Source organism: Canis aureus, chromosome X, assembly GCF_053574225.1.
Source record: "Canis aureus isolate CA01 chromosome X, VMU_Caureus_v.1.0, whole genome shotgun sequence".
NCBI lineage: Eukaryota > Metazoa > Chordata > Mammalia > Carnivora > Canidae > Canis > Canis aureus.
Genome location: NC_135649.1, coordinates 66957782 through 66974622, shown reverse-complemented (window position 1 = coordinate 66974622; position 16841 = coordinate 66957782). Strand labels below are relative to the sequence as shown.

Below are 16841 nucleotides of genomic sequence, written 5' to 3'. Positions count from 1 at the left end.
TTCTCAACCTGCTCCTCTTCTTATTTCCTACTCTGCCTAGATGATCTCATCTCGATTCTCATGATTTCAATTTTCTGACATCTCCCAAATATTTATCTCTGTACAGACTTTGCTCAGACTTTCATCCGAGCTTCCTCACCTGACAGCCTACAGTCATCCTAAGTTCAGCATATTCAAAACAGAACTCATCCCTCTACACCTCCATCCCAACCCCCTCAAAAACTCCCCCCTATTTCTGTGTTTTCCATCTCAGTTAAATATTCTTCCACCTATCCCATTATTGATCCTTGGTTCCTCTTTCTCACTTATACTTAGTAACAAGTATTAATAATATATGACCTAAAAAATTCTTCTTTTCCTCCCTGCCAGCACTTCCCTGATTTGAGCCCCTTTCACCACCTTAACCAGTCAACTTGCCTTCATCCTTGTCATCTTCACATCCATTCCCCAGCCTACTACCAGATTGAGATACCCCTTTACTGCTTAAGACTATTCTGTGGTTTTCCCTTTACCCACAGGGTAGAATCTAAGCTCCATTACATGGCATATAGAACTGGATGCTGCCTATCTATCAGCGTAATCTTATGACATTCCCCCTTATGGCTCATGTTTTCCTGTTTGTAGCATGCTGTTTCTTATCTCTTTGCTGCTACTCAAACTGGGACCTCCAACTAGAATTTCAGTACCCACTGCCCTTACCCCAGGTCTCCATATGTCACCATCTCCTACAAGTCTTCTCTACCCTCACTAAATTGTAATCTGCAATATAGCAGGAACAACTTTTAGTTCCCTCTGAATCCTCATTGCCTAGCACAGTGCATGCCCTGAAGTAGGTAGTTAATAAAAGTGAGTTGAAGGAATACAGGTTCACTTTAGTAACACTCAATATTTTTATCATAATGCATGCTATATTTTAGGCCCCCAATAAATACCAGTTACTTGAATCATGCTGGAGAGTGAACTTGTGATTCTGAGGTAGGATCTATAGAGCTACAGTAATATCACCAGTCCCAGTGACGGGGGGTTATGGCATGGCCTTACCTCTGAAATCTTTGTTAAGATGTGAGAATATGCCTATCTGTATTATCTTAATATATTGGCTTTCTAGTTACCTTAACAAGATACTAATCTTTTAACATGGAATTAGTTATAAGTTTTGAAGAAGTAGAATGAGCTAGCCACACTAATTGTAATTCTAGTGCTGAGATGATGAGGATGAATGGATATTTGGGGATTTTTTTTCCAAATAAAAAAAATATATGACAAAATTAGCTCCACAGATATGAGTTTATAGAAACAGACATAATAAAATGCCTCTTGGAAATATTAAGTATTTTAGAAATACTATACATATAATATAATGATATTATAATTATAATTTAGTGTCTATCACCTTTCTTCTTGATATTTCTAGGATAAATATTTGGATCCAATGTATTGAAATACAAGGAAAATTATATCTCATGAGATCTTTTATTTATAGGCATTATCACACTCTTTATATTGCTTAAAATATACAGGGGTGCCTGGGTGGCTCAGTCAGTTAAACATCTGCCATCAACTCAGGTCATGATCTCAGGGTCCTGGGATCAAGCCCTGTATCTGGCTCCCTGCTCTGCGGGGAGTCTGCTTCCCCCTCACCCTCTGCTACTCCCCACCACACTACCCCCACCTCTCGTGTGCACAAACACTCTCTCTCTCAAATAAATAAATAAAATCTCTTAAAAGAAAACCAACATAATTTACCCATGATAGTAGATCTGTATGCAAATTAGTAGAGATGATAGGTTACCAATTCTTATAAAATTGTCTCATTAAAATTAATCTATAAAAGGTAAAGTTATTCCATATAGAATTGAAAAAGATGGCCACATTTTCCAAAAAGTGCATTTCTGTAAAATTTAGACAGCAATTATTAGACTCTGGTTAGTGATACTTCTCAAGTCACTTAATGGAATGCCTGTTCTATAAAGTTATCTTTGAGGAATTACAGTGATGCATTGTTAATATATGTTTGTATATGGTAAATATTTTATAAGATTTTAGGCTTTCAGGGACGCCTGGGTGGCTGAGCGGTTGAGCGTCTGCCTTTGGCTCAGGGCATGATCCTGGGGTTGAGATCGAGTCCCACATCGGGCTCCTTGCTGGAGGCCTGCTTCTCCCTCTGTCTGTATGTCTGTCTGTCTGTCTCTCTCTCTCTGTATCTATCATGAATAAGTAAATAAAATTTCCTTTAAAAAAAGATTTTAGGCTTTCAGAATATTGAAGTCATGGTAACTTGCCATTTTACAGTGTGGCAAGACGTGATTGTTTTTATATAAAATATTAAAGAGATTTAACTATAATGTTTCGGAAAATATCTTTGAATTTTATGGCATAGACTTTCCTTTTTCATGGTATAGTAAATAAAGTTCAATGTATACACTTCAGAATCTCTACTATAAGTACATAATTTTCTAGTGAATTCGTGTTTCTTGTTGGCAGAATTTTACTATTTTTATCTGTTTTCTTAAACAACCTGAACACATAAGCTTTAATTTGTAAAGTGTTTTCAAAGACTAGTGTGTAGCCATTTCCAAAGGGATTAAAAACAATGGGGGGGGGTGTGGGGAGGGAGAGAGGAAGGAAGAGCAACTAAGAGGACCCATCCTTCTTTGCCTCAGTTTCCTTTACTCCAAAGAATCATCCAAGAAACTAAAAACTTAAAGCATTGAAGATACTTGACAAATAAAATACAGTCATTAGGAACCACCAGCTAGGACAGCTTCAAACACATAATAGTCTCTGTGTTTAATGAAGCCGATAAAATAGACAGTGTGAGAAGTTCCCAAGTGCCTATTTATCTAATGCTGAAAAACCCCCATATCTTGGCTAATGCCTATCACTAATCAGTAATGGGTAGATGATCTTCTCTAACCTCTGTGGACTCACAGTTCTTAATAGCTTGTTTATGAAACAGAGCTGAGGTGTTTATTCAGCAGCAGCCATTTCAACGTTTTCCTAGTAGGTATCAAGTGAAATGTTATGCCTAAGGTTATTTGAGTTAAGTATTCTTTTTAAGTGCTGAGTCTATAATGAAGAAAGATAAGAAAAAAATTCCTGGGATCCCTGGGTGGCGCAACGGTTTAGCGCCTGCCTTTGGCCCAGGGCGCGATCCTGGAGACCCGGGATCAAATCCCACATCGGGCTCCCGGTGCATGGAGCCTGCTTCTCCCTCTGCCTGTGTCTCTGCCTCTCTCTCTCTCTCTCTCTGTGACTATCATAAATAAATAAAAATTAAAAAAAAAAAGAAAAAAATTCCTGGTAGGCAAGAATAGGATTGCTACTGCCTTTTAGCCAAAATTATGAGAGTAAAGCCTAGTTTGCCTATATACCTTTTGAAATATAGACATGTATATAGCCTCTAAAGAAGTATTTTATCTTATTTTTTTAGGATTTTATTTATTTATTCATGAGAGACACAGAAAGAAAGAGAGGCAGAGACACACAGGCAGAGGGAAAAGCAGGCTTCATGCAGGGAGCCCAATGCAGGACTGGATCCGGGAACTCCGGGATCACACCCTGAGCCGAAGGCAGATGCTTAACTGCTGAGCCACCCAGGCATCCCTAAAGAAGTATTTTAAAAAGTAAAATGAGACTCTTACCATTTCTAATATAATTTTTATATTTTAGAAAAGACAATCCCTTTTTATATTAAAGAAGAAAATTAGTAATGTGAATATAGCAAGTATAGAGAACTTGTATACTGGCCTAAGCACTATGAAGAATACAGAAAAAAAGCAAAGTACAAGTTGCTTTAAAAAACTAACAGGAAAATTGCCTTTAAGATATTGCTATAGAGTAGCAAAGGATAATGGAAAATATTTTACTAGCTGTTGAATTGTATAGTACAGATTAGAAGCATCTGTGAGCATTCAGAGAAAGAAGGAATCCATAAAAGCTTGAGCATTCAAGTCATAACAGCAGGGGTTGGGACTTGACTTGAGCCTCAAAGGTTACATAGGATTTAAACTAGGGAGGGGAAGCAGGAGGAACCACCTGAGCAAAGACAACAGCCAATATGGCAGTTGCAGTGGAAGGGAAAGAATGAGTATGAGAACTATTTCAGAGAATCAAATCACAGGACTTGGGGCCACCTTAGAGCAAGTAAGGTACAAAAAATAGGAGAGAGGAGGTGCAAAACCAATACCAAGAGAGTTAAAGAGAGTCAGTGTACCATTGATAGGGATGAGAAATTTGAAAGGGTACTAGTTTCCAATAAAAAGATAACATTTAATTTTAGACATGTTTTGCTTGAGGTGGTATTGTTTTTAACAAGATATCGAAAAGAAAATTTTCAGTATGTAGTTAGAGACCAGAGAATGTTGGAAAATACAGAAGTAGAGATACAGATTTGATAGTCATCAGCATAGAAGTGCTGTCAAACTATAAAATATAGATGAGCTGTTAAAGTTCCTTTCGAAAGACAAGCAGATGACTAAAAGCTAAATTTTGGGGAAAGGCAAGAATGTTAGAGAGTGAAAGGATGGGAGAGAGAGTGTTAGGAAGGGAATGATCAACAGTGTGACAAAGCTGCAAAGTCAAGGAGAAAAGTTCTAGGAAGAGGATATAAAATTAAATAAGACATGATGAACTTGTCTTTCTGAATAAATTTAGTCAATAAGATTATTTTCAGTTAAAATGACAGCAACAAAGGGAAATTCTAAATGGGCAAGAAAGGAGAGAATATTAAGGAAGTGGAAACAGAGGAAAGTTCACTTGCTCAGTGCTAAATTCAAAGAGAATAGCAAACCTCAGAATTTTTAAAATAATAAAAATATTCTTTATGTTTTGAAGGATAGATCTGTCTATATCTTCTACATATTTGATACATAGTAAAAGAATGGCAGCCTGAAAAATCTATAATAGCAGCAATCTCCAAATGAGGTAGGAACATGGTTTTTTTTTATTAAGATATAATTACCATACAATGTTATATTAGTTTCAGGTGTACAATACTGTGGATCAACAAGTCTATACATTCTCAATACTCCTCAGGATAGGTGTACTCTTAATTCCCTTTATTCATTTTACCCATCCCCCACCCGCCTCCCCTCTGGCAACCACCAGTTTCTTCTCTGTATTTAGCAGTCGATTTTTGGTTTGTCTCTTTTTTTTTTTTTCGTCATTTGTGATGTTTCTTAAATGCCACATATCAGTGAAATCATGTTGTCTTTGTCTGGCTGACTTATTTCACTTAGCATTAAACCCTCTAGGTCCATCCATGTTGCAAATTACAAGATTTTATCCTTTTTATGGCTAATATTCCTGTGTGTGTGTAGCTTCTATCTTGGCTCTTAAAAATAATGCTACATTAAACAGGATGCGTGTATCTTTTCAAATTAATGGTTTTATTTTCTTTGGTTAAAGACCCAGTAGTGGAATTACTGGGTCACATGGTATTTCTATTTTTAATTTTATGAGGAACCTCCACACTGTTTTCCACAGTGGCTGTACCAGTTTGCATTCCCACCAACAGTGCATGAGGGTTCCTTTTACTCCACATCCTCACCAACACTTGTTATTTCTTATCACTTTGATTTTGGCCATTCTGACAAGTGTAAAGTAGTATTTCATTATAGTTTTAATTTGCATTTCCCTGAAGATTAGTGATGTTGACCATCTTTTCATGTGTCTGTTGACCATCTATATGTCTTCTTGGGAAAAATGTTCAAATTCTCTGCCCATTTTTAATCAGATTGTTTGTTTTCCTGGTGTTGAGTTATATAAGTTCTTATATATTTTGGATATTAACTCTTCATTGCAAATATCTTCTCCCACTCAGTAGGTTGCCTTTTAGTTTTTTGATGATTTCCTTTACTGTGTAAAAAAGCTTGTTATTTTGGTGTAGTCCCAATCATTTAATTTTGCTTATGTTTCCCTTACCAGAAGAGACAGACCTAAAAAAATTTATCTATGACCAATGTCAAAGAAATGACTGCTAGTGTTTTCATCCAGGAATTTTATGGTTTGGGGTCTCACATTTAGGTCTTTAATCCATTTTGATCATATTTTTGTATATAGTGTAAGAAAGTGATCTGGTTTCATTATTTTGCATGTAGCTGTCCAGTTTCCCAGCACCATGTGTTGAATAGTCTTTTTCTCATTGTATATTCTTTTTTTTTTTTAATTTTTATTTATTTATGATAGTCACAGAGAGAGAGAGAGAGAGGCGCAGAGACACAGGCAGAGGGAGAAGCAGGCTCCATGCACCGGGAGCCCGACGTGGGATTCGATCCCGGGTCTCCAGGATCGCGCCCTGGGCCAAAGGCAGGCGCCAAACCGCTGCGCCACCCAGGGATCCCTCATTGTATATTCTTACCTCCGTTGTTGGAGATTAATTGACCATAAAATCATGGGTTTACTTCCGTACTCTTATTCTTTTTTTATTTTATTTATTCATGAGAGAGACAGAGAGAAAGAGAGGCAAAGACACAGGCAGAGGGAGAAGCAGGCTCCATGCAGGGAGCCTAACGTGGGACTCGATCCTGGGTCTCCAGGATCACACCCTGGGCTGAAAGCGGTGCTAAACTGCTGAGCCACCCGGGCTGCCCTGGACTCTTATTCTTAACCTTTATCTATATGTCTATTTTTATGCCAGTACCATACCATTTTGATCAATACAGCTTTGTAGTATATCTTGAAATATGAGACTGTGATGACTCCAGTTTTGTTCTTTTTCAAGATTGCTTTGGCTATTCATGGCCTTTCATGGTTCCATACAAATCTTAAAATTATTTGTTTTAGTTCTGTGGAAAATGTCATTGATATTCTTTTAGGAATTGCATTAAATCTGTAGATTGCTTTGAGTAGTATGGACATTCTAACCATATTGGTTCTTCCAAGTTATGAGCATGAAATATATTTCCATTTGTTTATGTCATCTTCAAATTTCTTTCCCCAGTGTATCAATTTTCTGAGTATGGGGCATTCACCTCCTGGGTTAAGTTTATTCCTACCTATTTTTTTTTTGGTGTATAGTAAATGGAATTATTTTTTTAATTCTCCTTCTGTTACTTTCATTATTAGTGTACACATGCAACAGATTTCGGCATATTAATTTTGTATCCTGTGACATTATTGAATTCATTAAGCAGTCCTAGTAGGTTTTTTTTTTCCTAGTAGGTTTTTGGTGAAGTTTTTAGGTTTTTCTATATATAATATATCATCTGCAAATAGATAAAGTTTTAAGTCTTGTTTACCAATTTCGTGTCTTCTATTTCTTATCTGATTTCTGTGGCTAGAACTTCTAGTTCTAGTTGTATATTGATTAAAGGTGATGAAAGTAGACATCCCTGTCTTGTTCCTGATCTTAGAGGAAAAGCTCTCAGTGTTTTACCACTGAGGATGATGTTTGCTGTGAGTTTTTCATACATGGCCTTTATTATGTTGAGGTATGTTCCCTCTAAACCTACTTTGTTGCCATTTTTTTTATCATAAGGGGATGTTGTACTTTATCAAATGCTTTTCTGCATTTATCGAGATAATCATAGTTTTTATCCTTTCTCTTGCTGATGTGCTACATCACATTGATTGATTTGCAAACATTGAACCACATTTAAACATCCCTGGAAGAAATCCAAATTGATCATGGTGAATGATTTTTTTTTTAGGTATTGTTGGATTCAGTTTGCTATTATTTTATCAAGGATTTTTGCATCTATGTTCATCAAAGATATTGGCTTGTAGTTTTCTCTCCTTTTTGCAGTGTCTTTATCTGGTTTTGGCATCAGGGTAATACTTGCCTTGCAGAATAAATTTGGAAACTTTCCTTCATCCTCTCTCTTTTATAGTACTTTATGAAAAATAGATATTAACTTTTCTTTAAATTTTTTATATAATTCACCTGTGAATCCATCTAGTCTCAGACTTTTGTGTGTTGGGTTTTTTTTTTTTTTGATTACTGAATCCATTTTGTTGTTAGTAATTTGTTTGCCAAATTTTCTATTTCTTCCTGCTTCAGTTTCAGAAGGTTATATGTTTCTAGGAACTTATCCATTTCTTCTAGCTTGTCCCAACTTGTTGATAAATAATTTTTCATAATACTCTCTTATAAGCCTTTATATTTCAGTGGTGTCAGTTGTTATTTCTCCTCTTCATTTCTGGTTTTATTTAATTGTGCCTTCTCTCTTCCTATTTCTATGAGTATGGCTAAAGATTTATAAGTTTTCTTGATAAATCTGAATAAATCTGAAACCAACTAACCAATTTTCTTGATAAACCAAAAAACCAAATTCTGGTTTCAATGATTGCTTCCATTAATTTTTTAGACTCTTTTTTTTTAATTCTGCTCATAACTGTTTTATTTCCTTCCTTCTATTGGCTTTGAGTTTTGTTCTTATTTTTCCAGATCCTTTAGGTATAAGGTTATATTGCTTATTTGAGATTTTCCTTGCTTCTTGAGGTGGGTCTGTATTGCTATAAACTTCCCTCCTAGAAAAGCTTTTGCTGCATCCCAAAGATTTGGACCACTACATTTTGATTTTCATTTTCTCAGTGTATTTTTTAAATTTTCTCTGATTTCTTGGTTTATCCCTTCAGTGTTTAGTAGCATGTTATTTGACCTCCATGTATTTGTATTCTTTCCAGATTTTTTCCTGTGATTGATTTCTAGTTTCATAACCTGTAGTCAGGAAAGATGCATGAGATGACTTTAATCTTTTTTAATTTTTTGAGACTATTCTTTGCCCTAACATGTAATCTATTCTGGAGAATGTTCCATATGCACTTGAAAAGAATGAATATTCCATTGTTATTGGATGGAATGTTCTGAATATTCCATCCAATAACAATGGAATATTCTGAATATATTTGTTAGGTCCATCTGGTCTAATGTGTCATTCAAAGCCACTGTTTCCCTATTGATTCTGTCTGGATGATCTATCCATTAATGTAAGGGGATGTTATAGTACCCCACTCTTGTATCACTGTCAACTTCTTCCTTTGTGTCTGTTGATAGTTGTATCAACTATCATGTATTGAGATGCTCCCACATGAGGTGCACAAATATTTTTTTTTAAAGATTTTATTTATTTATTCATGATAGTCACAGAGAGAGAGAGAGGCAGAGACACAGGCAGAGGGAGAAGCAGGCTCCATGCACCGGGAGCCCGATGTGGGATTCGATCCCGGGTCTCCAGGATCGCGCCCTGGGCCAAAGGCAGGCGCCAAACCGCTGCGCCACCCAGGGATCCCGAGGTGCACAAATATTTACAGTTGTTATAGCATCTTGTTGCTTTGTTCCCTTTACCATTATGTAGTTTCCTTTTTTGTCTCTTGCTACAGTCTTTGCTTTAATATCTATTTTGTTCAGTAGAACTATTGCTATCCCAGCTTTCGTTTCACTTCATTTGCATGATGAAAGTTTTTCCTTTCCTCCATTTTCAGTCTGCATGTGTCTCTAGGTCTGATGTTTGTCTCTTGTAGGCAGCATATAGATAGGTCTTGCTTTTTTATCCATTTAGTCATCCTTTGTCTTTTGATTGGAGCATTCACTCAATTTACATTCAAAGTAATTATTGTTAAGTGTGTACTTACTGCCATCTTATTACTTGTGTTATTATTGTTTTTGTAGTTCTTCTCTGTTCCTTTCTTGTCTTACTCTCTTCCCTTGTGATTTGGTAGCTTTCTTTAGTGATGTGCTTGGATTCTTTTCTCTTTATTTTTTGTGTACCTCTTACAGATACTTAATTTGTGGTTACTCTTAGGTTCATTTTTATATGTATATTTTTATTGGAGTTTGATTTGCCAGCATATAGTATAACACCCAGTGCTCATCCTGTCAAGTGCCCCCCTCAGTGCCCATCACCCAGTCACCCCATCCCTCTGCCCACCTCCCCTTCCACTACCCCTTGTTCGTTTCCCAGAGTTAAGAGTCTCTCATGTTTGGTCACCGTCTGATTTTTCCCACTCATTTTCCCCTATAATCCCTTTCACTATTTTTTATATTCCCCATATCAGTGAAACCATATAATGATTGTCCTTCTCCAATTGACTTACTTCACTCAGCATAATACCCTCCAGTTCCATCCATATCAAAGCAAATGGTGGGTATTCGTCATTTCTAATGGCTGAGTAATATTCCATTTGTGTGTGTGTGTATGTATATATATATATATATATATACATACACACACACATCTTCTTTATTCATTCATCATTCGATGGACAACAAGGCACCTTCCACAGTTTGGCTATTGTGGACATAGCTGCTATAAACATGGGGGTGCAGGTGTCTCAGCTTTTCACTGCATCTGTGTCTTTGGGGTACATCCCCAGCAGGACGATTGCTGGGTCATAGGGTAGCTCTATTTTCAACCCTCTGAGGAACCTCCACACAGATTTCTAGAGTGGCTATACCAGTTCACATTCCCACCAACAGTGCAAGAAGGTCCCCCTTTCTCCACATCCTCTCCAACATTTGTTGTTTCCTGTCTTGTTAATTTTCACCATTCTCACTGGTGTGAGGTAGTATCTCATTGTGGTTTTTTTTTTAATTTATTTTTTATTGGTGTTCAATTTACCAACATACAGAATAACCCACAGTGCCCGTCACCCATTCACTCCCACCCTCCTCCCCTTCTACCACCCCTAGTTCATTTCCCAGAGTTAGCAGTCTTTACGTTCTGTCTCCCTTTCTGATATTTCCCACACATTTCTTCTCCCTTCCCTTATATTCCCTTTCACTATTATTTATATTCCCCACATAAATGAGAACATATAATGTTTGTCCTTTTCCGACTGACTTACTTCACTCAGCATAATACCCTCCAGTTCCATCCACGTTGAAGCAAATGGTGGGTATTTGTCATTTCTAATAGCTGAGTAATATTCCATTGTATACATAAACCACATCTTCTTTATCCACTCATCTTTCGATGGACACCGAGGCTCCTTCCACAGTTTGGCTATTGTGGCCATTGCTGCTATAAACATCAGGGGGCAGGTGTCCCGGCGTTTCATTGCATCTGTATCTTTGGGGTAAATCCCCAACAGTGCAATTGCTGGGTCGTAGGGCAGGTCTCATTGTGGTTTTGATTTGTATTTCTCTGATGGCAAGTGATACGGAGCATTTTCTCATGCGCTTCTTGGCCATGTGTATGTCTTCTTTGGTGAAATCTCTGTTCATGTCTTTTGCCCATTTCATGATTGGATTGTTTCTTTGCTGTTGAGTTTAATAAGTTCTTTATAGATCTTGGATACTAGCCCTTTATCTGATATGTCATTTGCAAATATCTTCTCCCATTCTGTAGGTTGTCTTTTAGGTTTGTTGACTGTTTCTTTTGCTTTGCAGAAGCTTTTTATCTTGATGAAGTCCCAATAATTCATTTTTGCTTTTGTTTCCCTTCCCTTCGTAGATGTATCTTGCAAGAAGTTGCTGTGGCCAAGTTCAAAAAGGGTGTTGCCTGTGTTCTCCTCTAGGATTTTGATGGATTCTTGTCTTACATTTAGATCTTTCATCCATTTTGAGTTTATCTTTGTGTATGGTGTAAAAGAATGGTCTAGTTTGATTCTTCTGCACATGGCTGTCCAGTTTTCCCAGGACCAATTATTGAAGAGACTGTCCTTTTTCCAGTGGATAGTCTTCCCTGCTTTGTCAAATATTAGTTGACGATAGAGTTGAGGGTCCATTTCTGGGTTCTTTATTCTGTTCCATTGATCTATGTGTCCTTTTTTGTGCCAGTACCACACTGTCTCGATTCAGGTTTGTAGTACGACCTGAAATCTGGCATTGTGATGCCCGCGGCTCTGGTTTTCTTTTTCAATCTTCCCCTGGCTATTGGGGGTCTTTTCTGATTCCACACAAATCTTAAGATGATTTGTTCCAACTCTCTGAAGGAAGTCCATGGTATTTTGAGAGGGATTGCAGTGAATGTATAAATTGCCCTGGGTAGCATAGACATTTTCACAATATTGATTCTTCCAATTGATGAGCATGGAATATTTTTCCATCTATTTGTGTCTTCCTCAATTTCTTTCAGAAGTGTTCTGTAGTTTTTAGGGTATAGATCCTTTACCTCTTTGGTTAGGTTTATTCCTAGGTATCTTATGCTTTTGGGTGCAATTGTAAGTGGGATTGACTCCTTAATTTCTCTTTCTTCATAATTAGTTTTTGAAAAAAAATTTCTGAGTATTAGGTTTCTTGTATGTAAGAGGGGTTGACTATCATTCTTGCAGGATTGCAAACTTTAGAAGTAATATATTTATCGAGCACAGTGTCTAACCCATAGTAAGTGGATAGTTACTGGTAACCATTACTATTACTGCCTACATCACCAGGAGTTCTCAATAAATAATCCTGTTTTCTTCATTTTTGCTCACCACCTGTCAACCCCTATACAATACTACACTATACTATAAAATTATTGTCACTGTGATATATCATCTAAGATGCAGGAAATGGCCTTTATTATTACTACTGAAACCAACAAGTAGGTGAATTGAAGGCTTATGAAATTAATCTTGAGTTCTGAAAACACATGGCAATGAGCTTACTTGAGTCAGAGCTTTCAAGGCTGAGACCCGTTTTCTTGAAACAAGTTGAGTGAAAGCCATTTGTAAAGACCACCTTTGAGTATCTGAATACTAACTGATGATAAGTGTTTCAGCTACAGTTCCAAAGTTTAAATTAGTTTTATTAGAAAAATTTTCATATATACATTAAAGTAGAAACAAATAGTGTCATCCAGTCGTATATACTACCAATCAGTCAGATCTATAGTTATCAACAAAAATGGGTTTTAACAGAAACATTCAGTCAAAAATCTTATTTCCAGCTCTGATTTGTGATTATTTAATCCCACGTCATTCGTGGATAGCAGTTAGAATCCTACTTTAACATTTGCATCATAAGTTTCTTTGACTGTTAATTCAGATTAATAGTCAAAGATTTGTTTTCTGTAAAAAACATAAAATTATTTTTAGGACATGTTTTTAAATCACCACATCAAAAGAAAAATGCATAGCTTTTTTATTTAAAAAGGGAGAGAAGTAAAGAGTTAAATATGCTGGGTAGAATATATTTTGTTCTTTGTTTTTAAGGTTTGGCTTGAGCAACAAGTTTGATACTGAATTTCCCTCAGTTCTAACAGGGAAGGTAAGTGAGAATTTACTTTGTGCTTTTCAATTCTAAAAGCATTGTTTTATAGCTTATTCCGTGTTAGGACAAATGCTTTGGCTCCCTGGTAATGTTGGTAATAAGAGACCAGGGTACTTGGAGGCTGTGTCAGTGACTGAAAGCTGTCACCATGACCAGTTATCTTGTTCATTGTCCATGAATGCCAACCACTATTTGCTTATCTGTTCAGATTTTCCAGTGTTGCCTTTATTCTAAGCACTAGTAGCTGTAATTGTTTTCATTTGGGTCAGTAATCCCAATGTTTTTAGAGTTAACAAAAGTTATAATTGTTTAACTTTGTATCACTCTATTATTTTTAAAGTGTCCTGCAATAGAAGTCAAAAGAATCAAATGTTTAGTTAGGAGTTGGTCTGCCTTTTAGATAGCTTGAGTTTCTAGAATTGGACTCGCTACTTTTCTATTCCCTGGTTCCTCTACATTCAACAGTATCTTCAAACTTGAGGTTCAATGTTACCAGACTTCCTAGGATTTGAAACTGTTTGGAAAATCCTCTTATAACAGTAATGCTAACTTCTAAGCCCAAAGGAAAATACTTTGACTAAGACAAAAAGTTATTTACACGTGTTTGTTACTTGAGGAAATATAGAAGAAAGAGAAAAGGCATTATATTACAAAATACTAATTTCCAAATGGTTAATAGCTGAAATGATGTTTTGGAGTTAAAAGAAATTAACTTTTTGTATTTTGAAGCCTGTAATTTAATATTGTTCTGTTCAATTTTAGTACTAGAATAATGCTGCTTGTCAGAATGGATTTTAGTTGTATTTTAAAATTATTCCATTCCCTAAAGGGCTTTTATGCAACTTATTGTTAATTTTTCTCATAATGTTAGTAAGAAATGCAAGGTGCAAATCAGTGTCTCTGGTATGTGTAATAAAGGAGAGAAATAAGCACATATTAATGTGTAAAGAAGTTGTAGAAGGCTATACATGGAACTAAATAAAAGTGGTTACCTTGATGGGAGAAGGGGAATGAGATAGATGGAGGCAAGGGTAAGGATGACACCATTTTTGGAGTATCTTTTAGTAATGTTTTGATTTTTCAACCATGTCACTATGTTACCAATTCAAACCTTAATTTAATTTGTCCTCTCATTCCAAACTCTGAGAATGGGATAAAATACATCTAATATTGACTCTTTTTGGTCATGATATATTTTCCAGCTGCTTGCTTTTCACTTTTGGCCTAATCCCAATCTTCTCCCCAGCCTTATTCAGAAGTAGATGGGGAGAGAAATATAGCAGAGCTATTTCTTTTCATGAGAATTATCATTAAAATTATAAGAAATTCTATTTTATTTAATCATGAAAGGTATTTTATACTTTATTTGCTTCCTTTACCATCTGAAAAATGGGAGCAAGCAAGAGACACTATAGAGTAGTTAAACTTTGAAATCAGTTCTGGGTTGGAATACAAGGTCTATCACTTACTGGCTTTGTGGCCTGGAGCAAGCCACTTCTTTGAGCCTCAGTTCTTTTTTTTTTTTTTTTTTTGAGCCTCAATTCTTAAGTGAAAAATAGAGATGAAGATAACAGTACCTCACTTCTTGTAAGTGTTAAATGAAAGAGCATGTATAAAACTAATATATTGTCAGGTACTTATTAGCTTCCCAGTATAAATTTGTGGTTGCTATTGACCATTTTTCACCAGTATATCTCAGTTTCATCCTGATTATTTCTCTAATTTTTTTCTTTCCAGTTTTCAATTTTTAGCTGTTTTTGCTTCTTTTACATTATCTGAGAAACAGTTTATTCACTGGTCCCATCAGTAGTTTATCCTTTTAACTGTTGACCTTTTCTCTCTTTCCTAAAGTATAATGTTAAATCATTCCATATAATAAGCAAGTGGAAATACTCCCTGGCTACGTTCACAGAAAATATATGTCCATTTACCTTTTTAGGATACAAAGAGCCCTCATAAAGAGGTTTTGGCCTCACTCTCTACAATGTTCTACCTTCCTATCCTGATTATTTAGAATAATTTGCCAAGGGAAGCAGCAGTTCAAACTTAGATTTGTTTTATATGAATTAATCATAAATGTTTTCTCCAACAGAAAAAAATAGCTGTGGAAAAATCTCTTGAATAATAATGTGTTGGTGGAAAGGTGACAAATTCAATATTAAAGAAAATGTGAATTAAAACATCTCCAATAGAAAATATGTTTCCCTGGTACAGCTGCATGTGTTGTCTGGGCAGTTACATTCAGTTTTAATACTGGTTTGTTTTTTAACAGTTTGAATTACATGGGATGCCTGAGTGGCTCAGCAGTTGAGCATCTCCTTCAGCTCAGGGCATGACCCCAGAGTCCCGGGATCGAATCCCACATCAGGTTCCTTGCATGGAGCCTGCTTCTCCCTCTGCCTGTGTCTCTGCTGCTCCCTCTCTCTGTCTCTCATGAATAAATAAATAAAATCTTTTTTAAAAAAGTTTAAATTACAAGCCCATAGAATTCTAGAAAATGAATAATCAAAAAGAAAAACTGTTCCCAGGATCCCTGGGTGGCTCAGTGGTTAAGCTTCTGCCTTTGGCTCAGGTCATGACCCTGGGATCTGGGATCGAGTCCCGCATCGGGCTCCCTGCATGCAGCCTGCTTCTCCCTCTACCTATGTCTCTGACTCTCTCTCTATCTCTCATGAATAAACAAAATCTTTTTTTAAAAAAAAGAAAGAAAATCAGTTCCCAAGCACAAAATTTATCCATCTTTGAAATTGGCCAGTTTTATATGCCCAAAAAATATTCAGAATATTCCTTCATACTTCTTCATTTCTTTACAAGCCTTCTAAAACTAAAAACTCCACCATTGCAAAAGATAATACATTTTTTTTAGAACTAGAATAAGAATATTAAGCTGCTTTTGGTATGCATTTACAAGACGTAAGTGATCTGAATGTGAGATGTTCTTAAAGATATCCTTTATTTTCAGGTGACCATTTCTGTAGTACATATCAATGATTGGATATTTATTCTAGTGTGCATTATTTAAAGTGGATGAGAATTCTCATATATTAAATGAGGCACAAATGACACTATGATATTATCTTAGTTTAGTTTTTAGTGATGAAAACAACACTAAAAGGAATGCTGAAAGTCTGACTTTTAAGTCACATGGTGATAACATTAGCTTTATTCATTTTTCTCTTTAATGAAACAGTTTTTGTCTATTACACACTGTTGTATTTGTATAGGTTACTATGAATTATCAAAATGCTTCTCTGATAACTGGGGGAAGGAGCAAGAAGAATTACATTAACCAGGAAAAAAAGCTAAAAGGAGGGTCTGAATTCCAAACTTAGCAACCTTTGTGTAAAATATTTAAAAATGAATAAATGCAGTATCTAAAATAGAAAAATATATCTACCTTTTACAAAATCAGTCTTCTGGCATGAATGGGATTCTAAATAGCTTTTATGCCTAACTAAACAGTATTCCACAGAGTTAATTCTGAAAATGTAAAGCCATTTTGACAAACTGTGGCTCAGTATTAATCTTGTGCTTCTTATGTGTTAATGTTTCTAATACAAATAAAAAGTTAACCTTTTGTATCAAGTGCAGTAAAGATTGTTTCACTAAAGATAAGTCTTCCTATCATGATAGGGTATATCAATCAGGTGCATACACATAGATTATGGTGAACAGAAAATGAAAGAACCACAGAACTTTAGAA

At 35.9% G+C, this 16841-nt stretch overlaps 1 protein-coding gene across 4 annotated transcripts in view; it reads left to right on the top strand.

Moving 5' to 3' along the window:
* Positions 1–16841, top strand: part of CHIC1 (cysteine rich hydrophobic domain 1) — a 75371-nt gene that overhangs the window by 3873 nt on the left and 54657 nt on the right. For all 4 annotated transcript variants that reach the window (XM_077889407.1, XM_077889405.1, XM_077889408.1 and 1 more), the window contains exon 2: positions 13081–13135. In XM_077889407.1, the coding sequence (XP_077745533.1) occupies positions 13081–13135 (55 nt within the window). The remainder of the gene's footprint in view (positions 1–13080; positions 13136–16841) is intronic.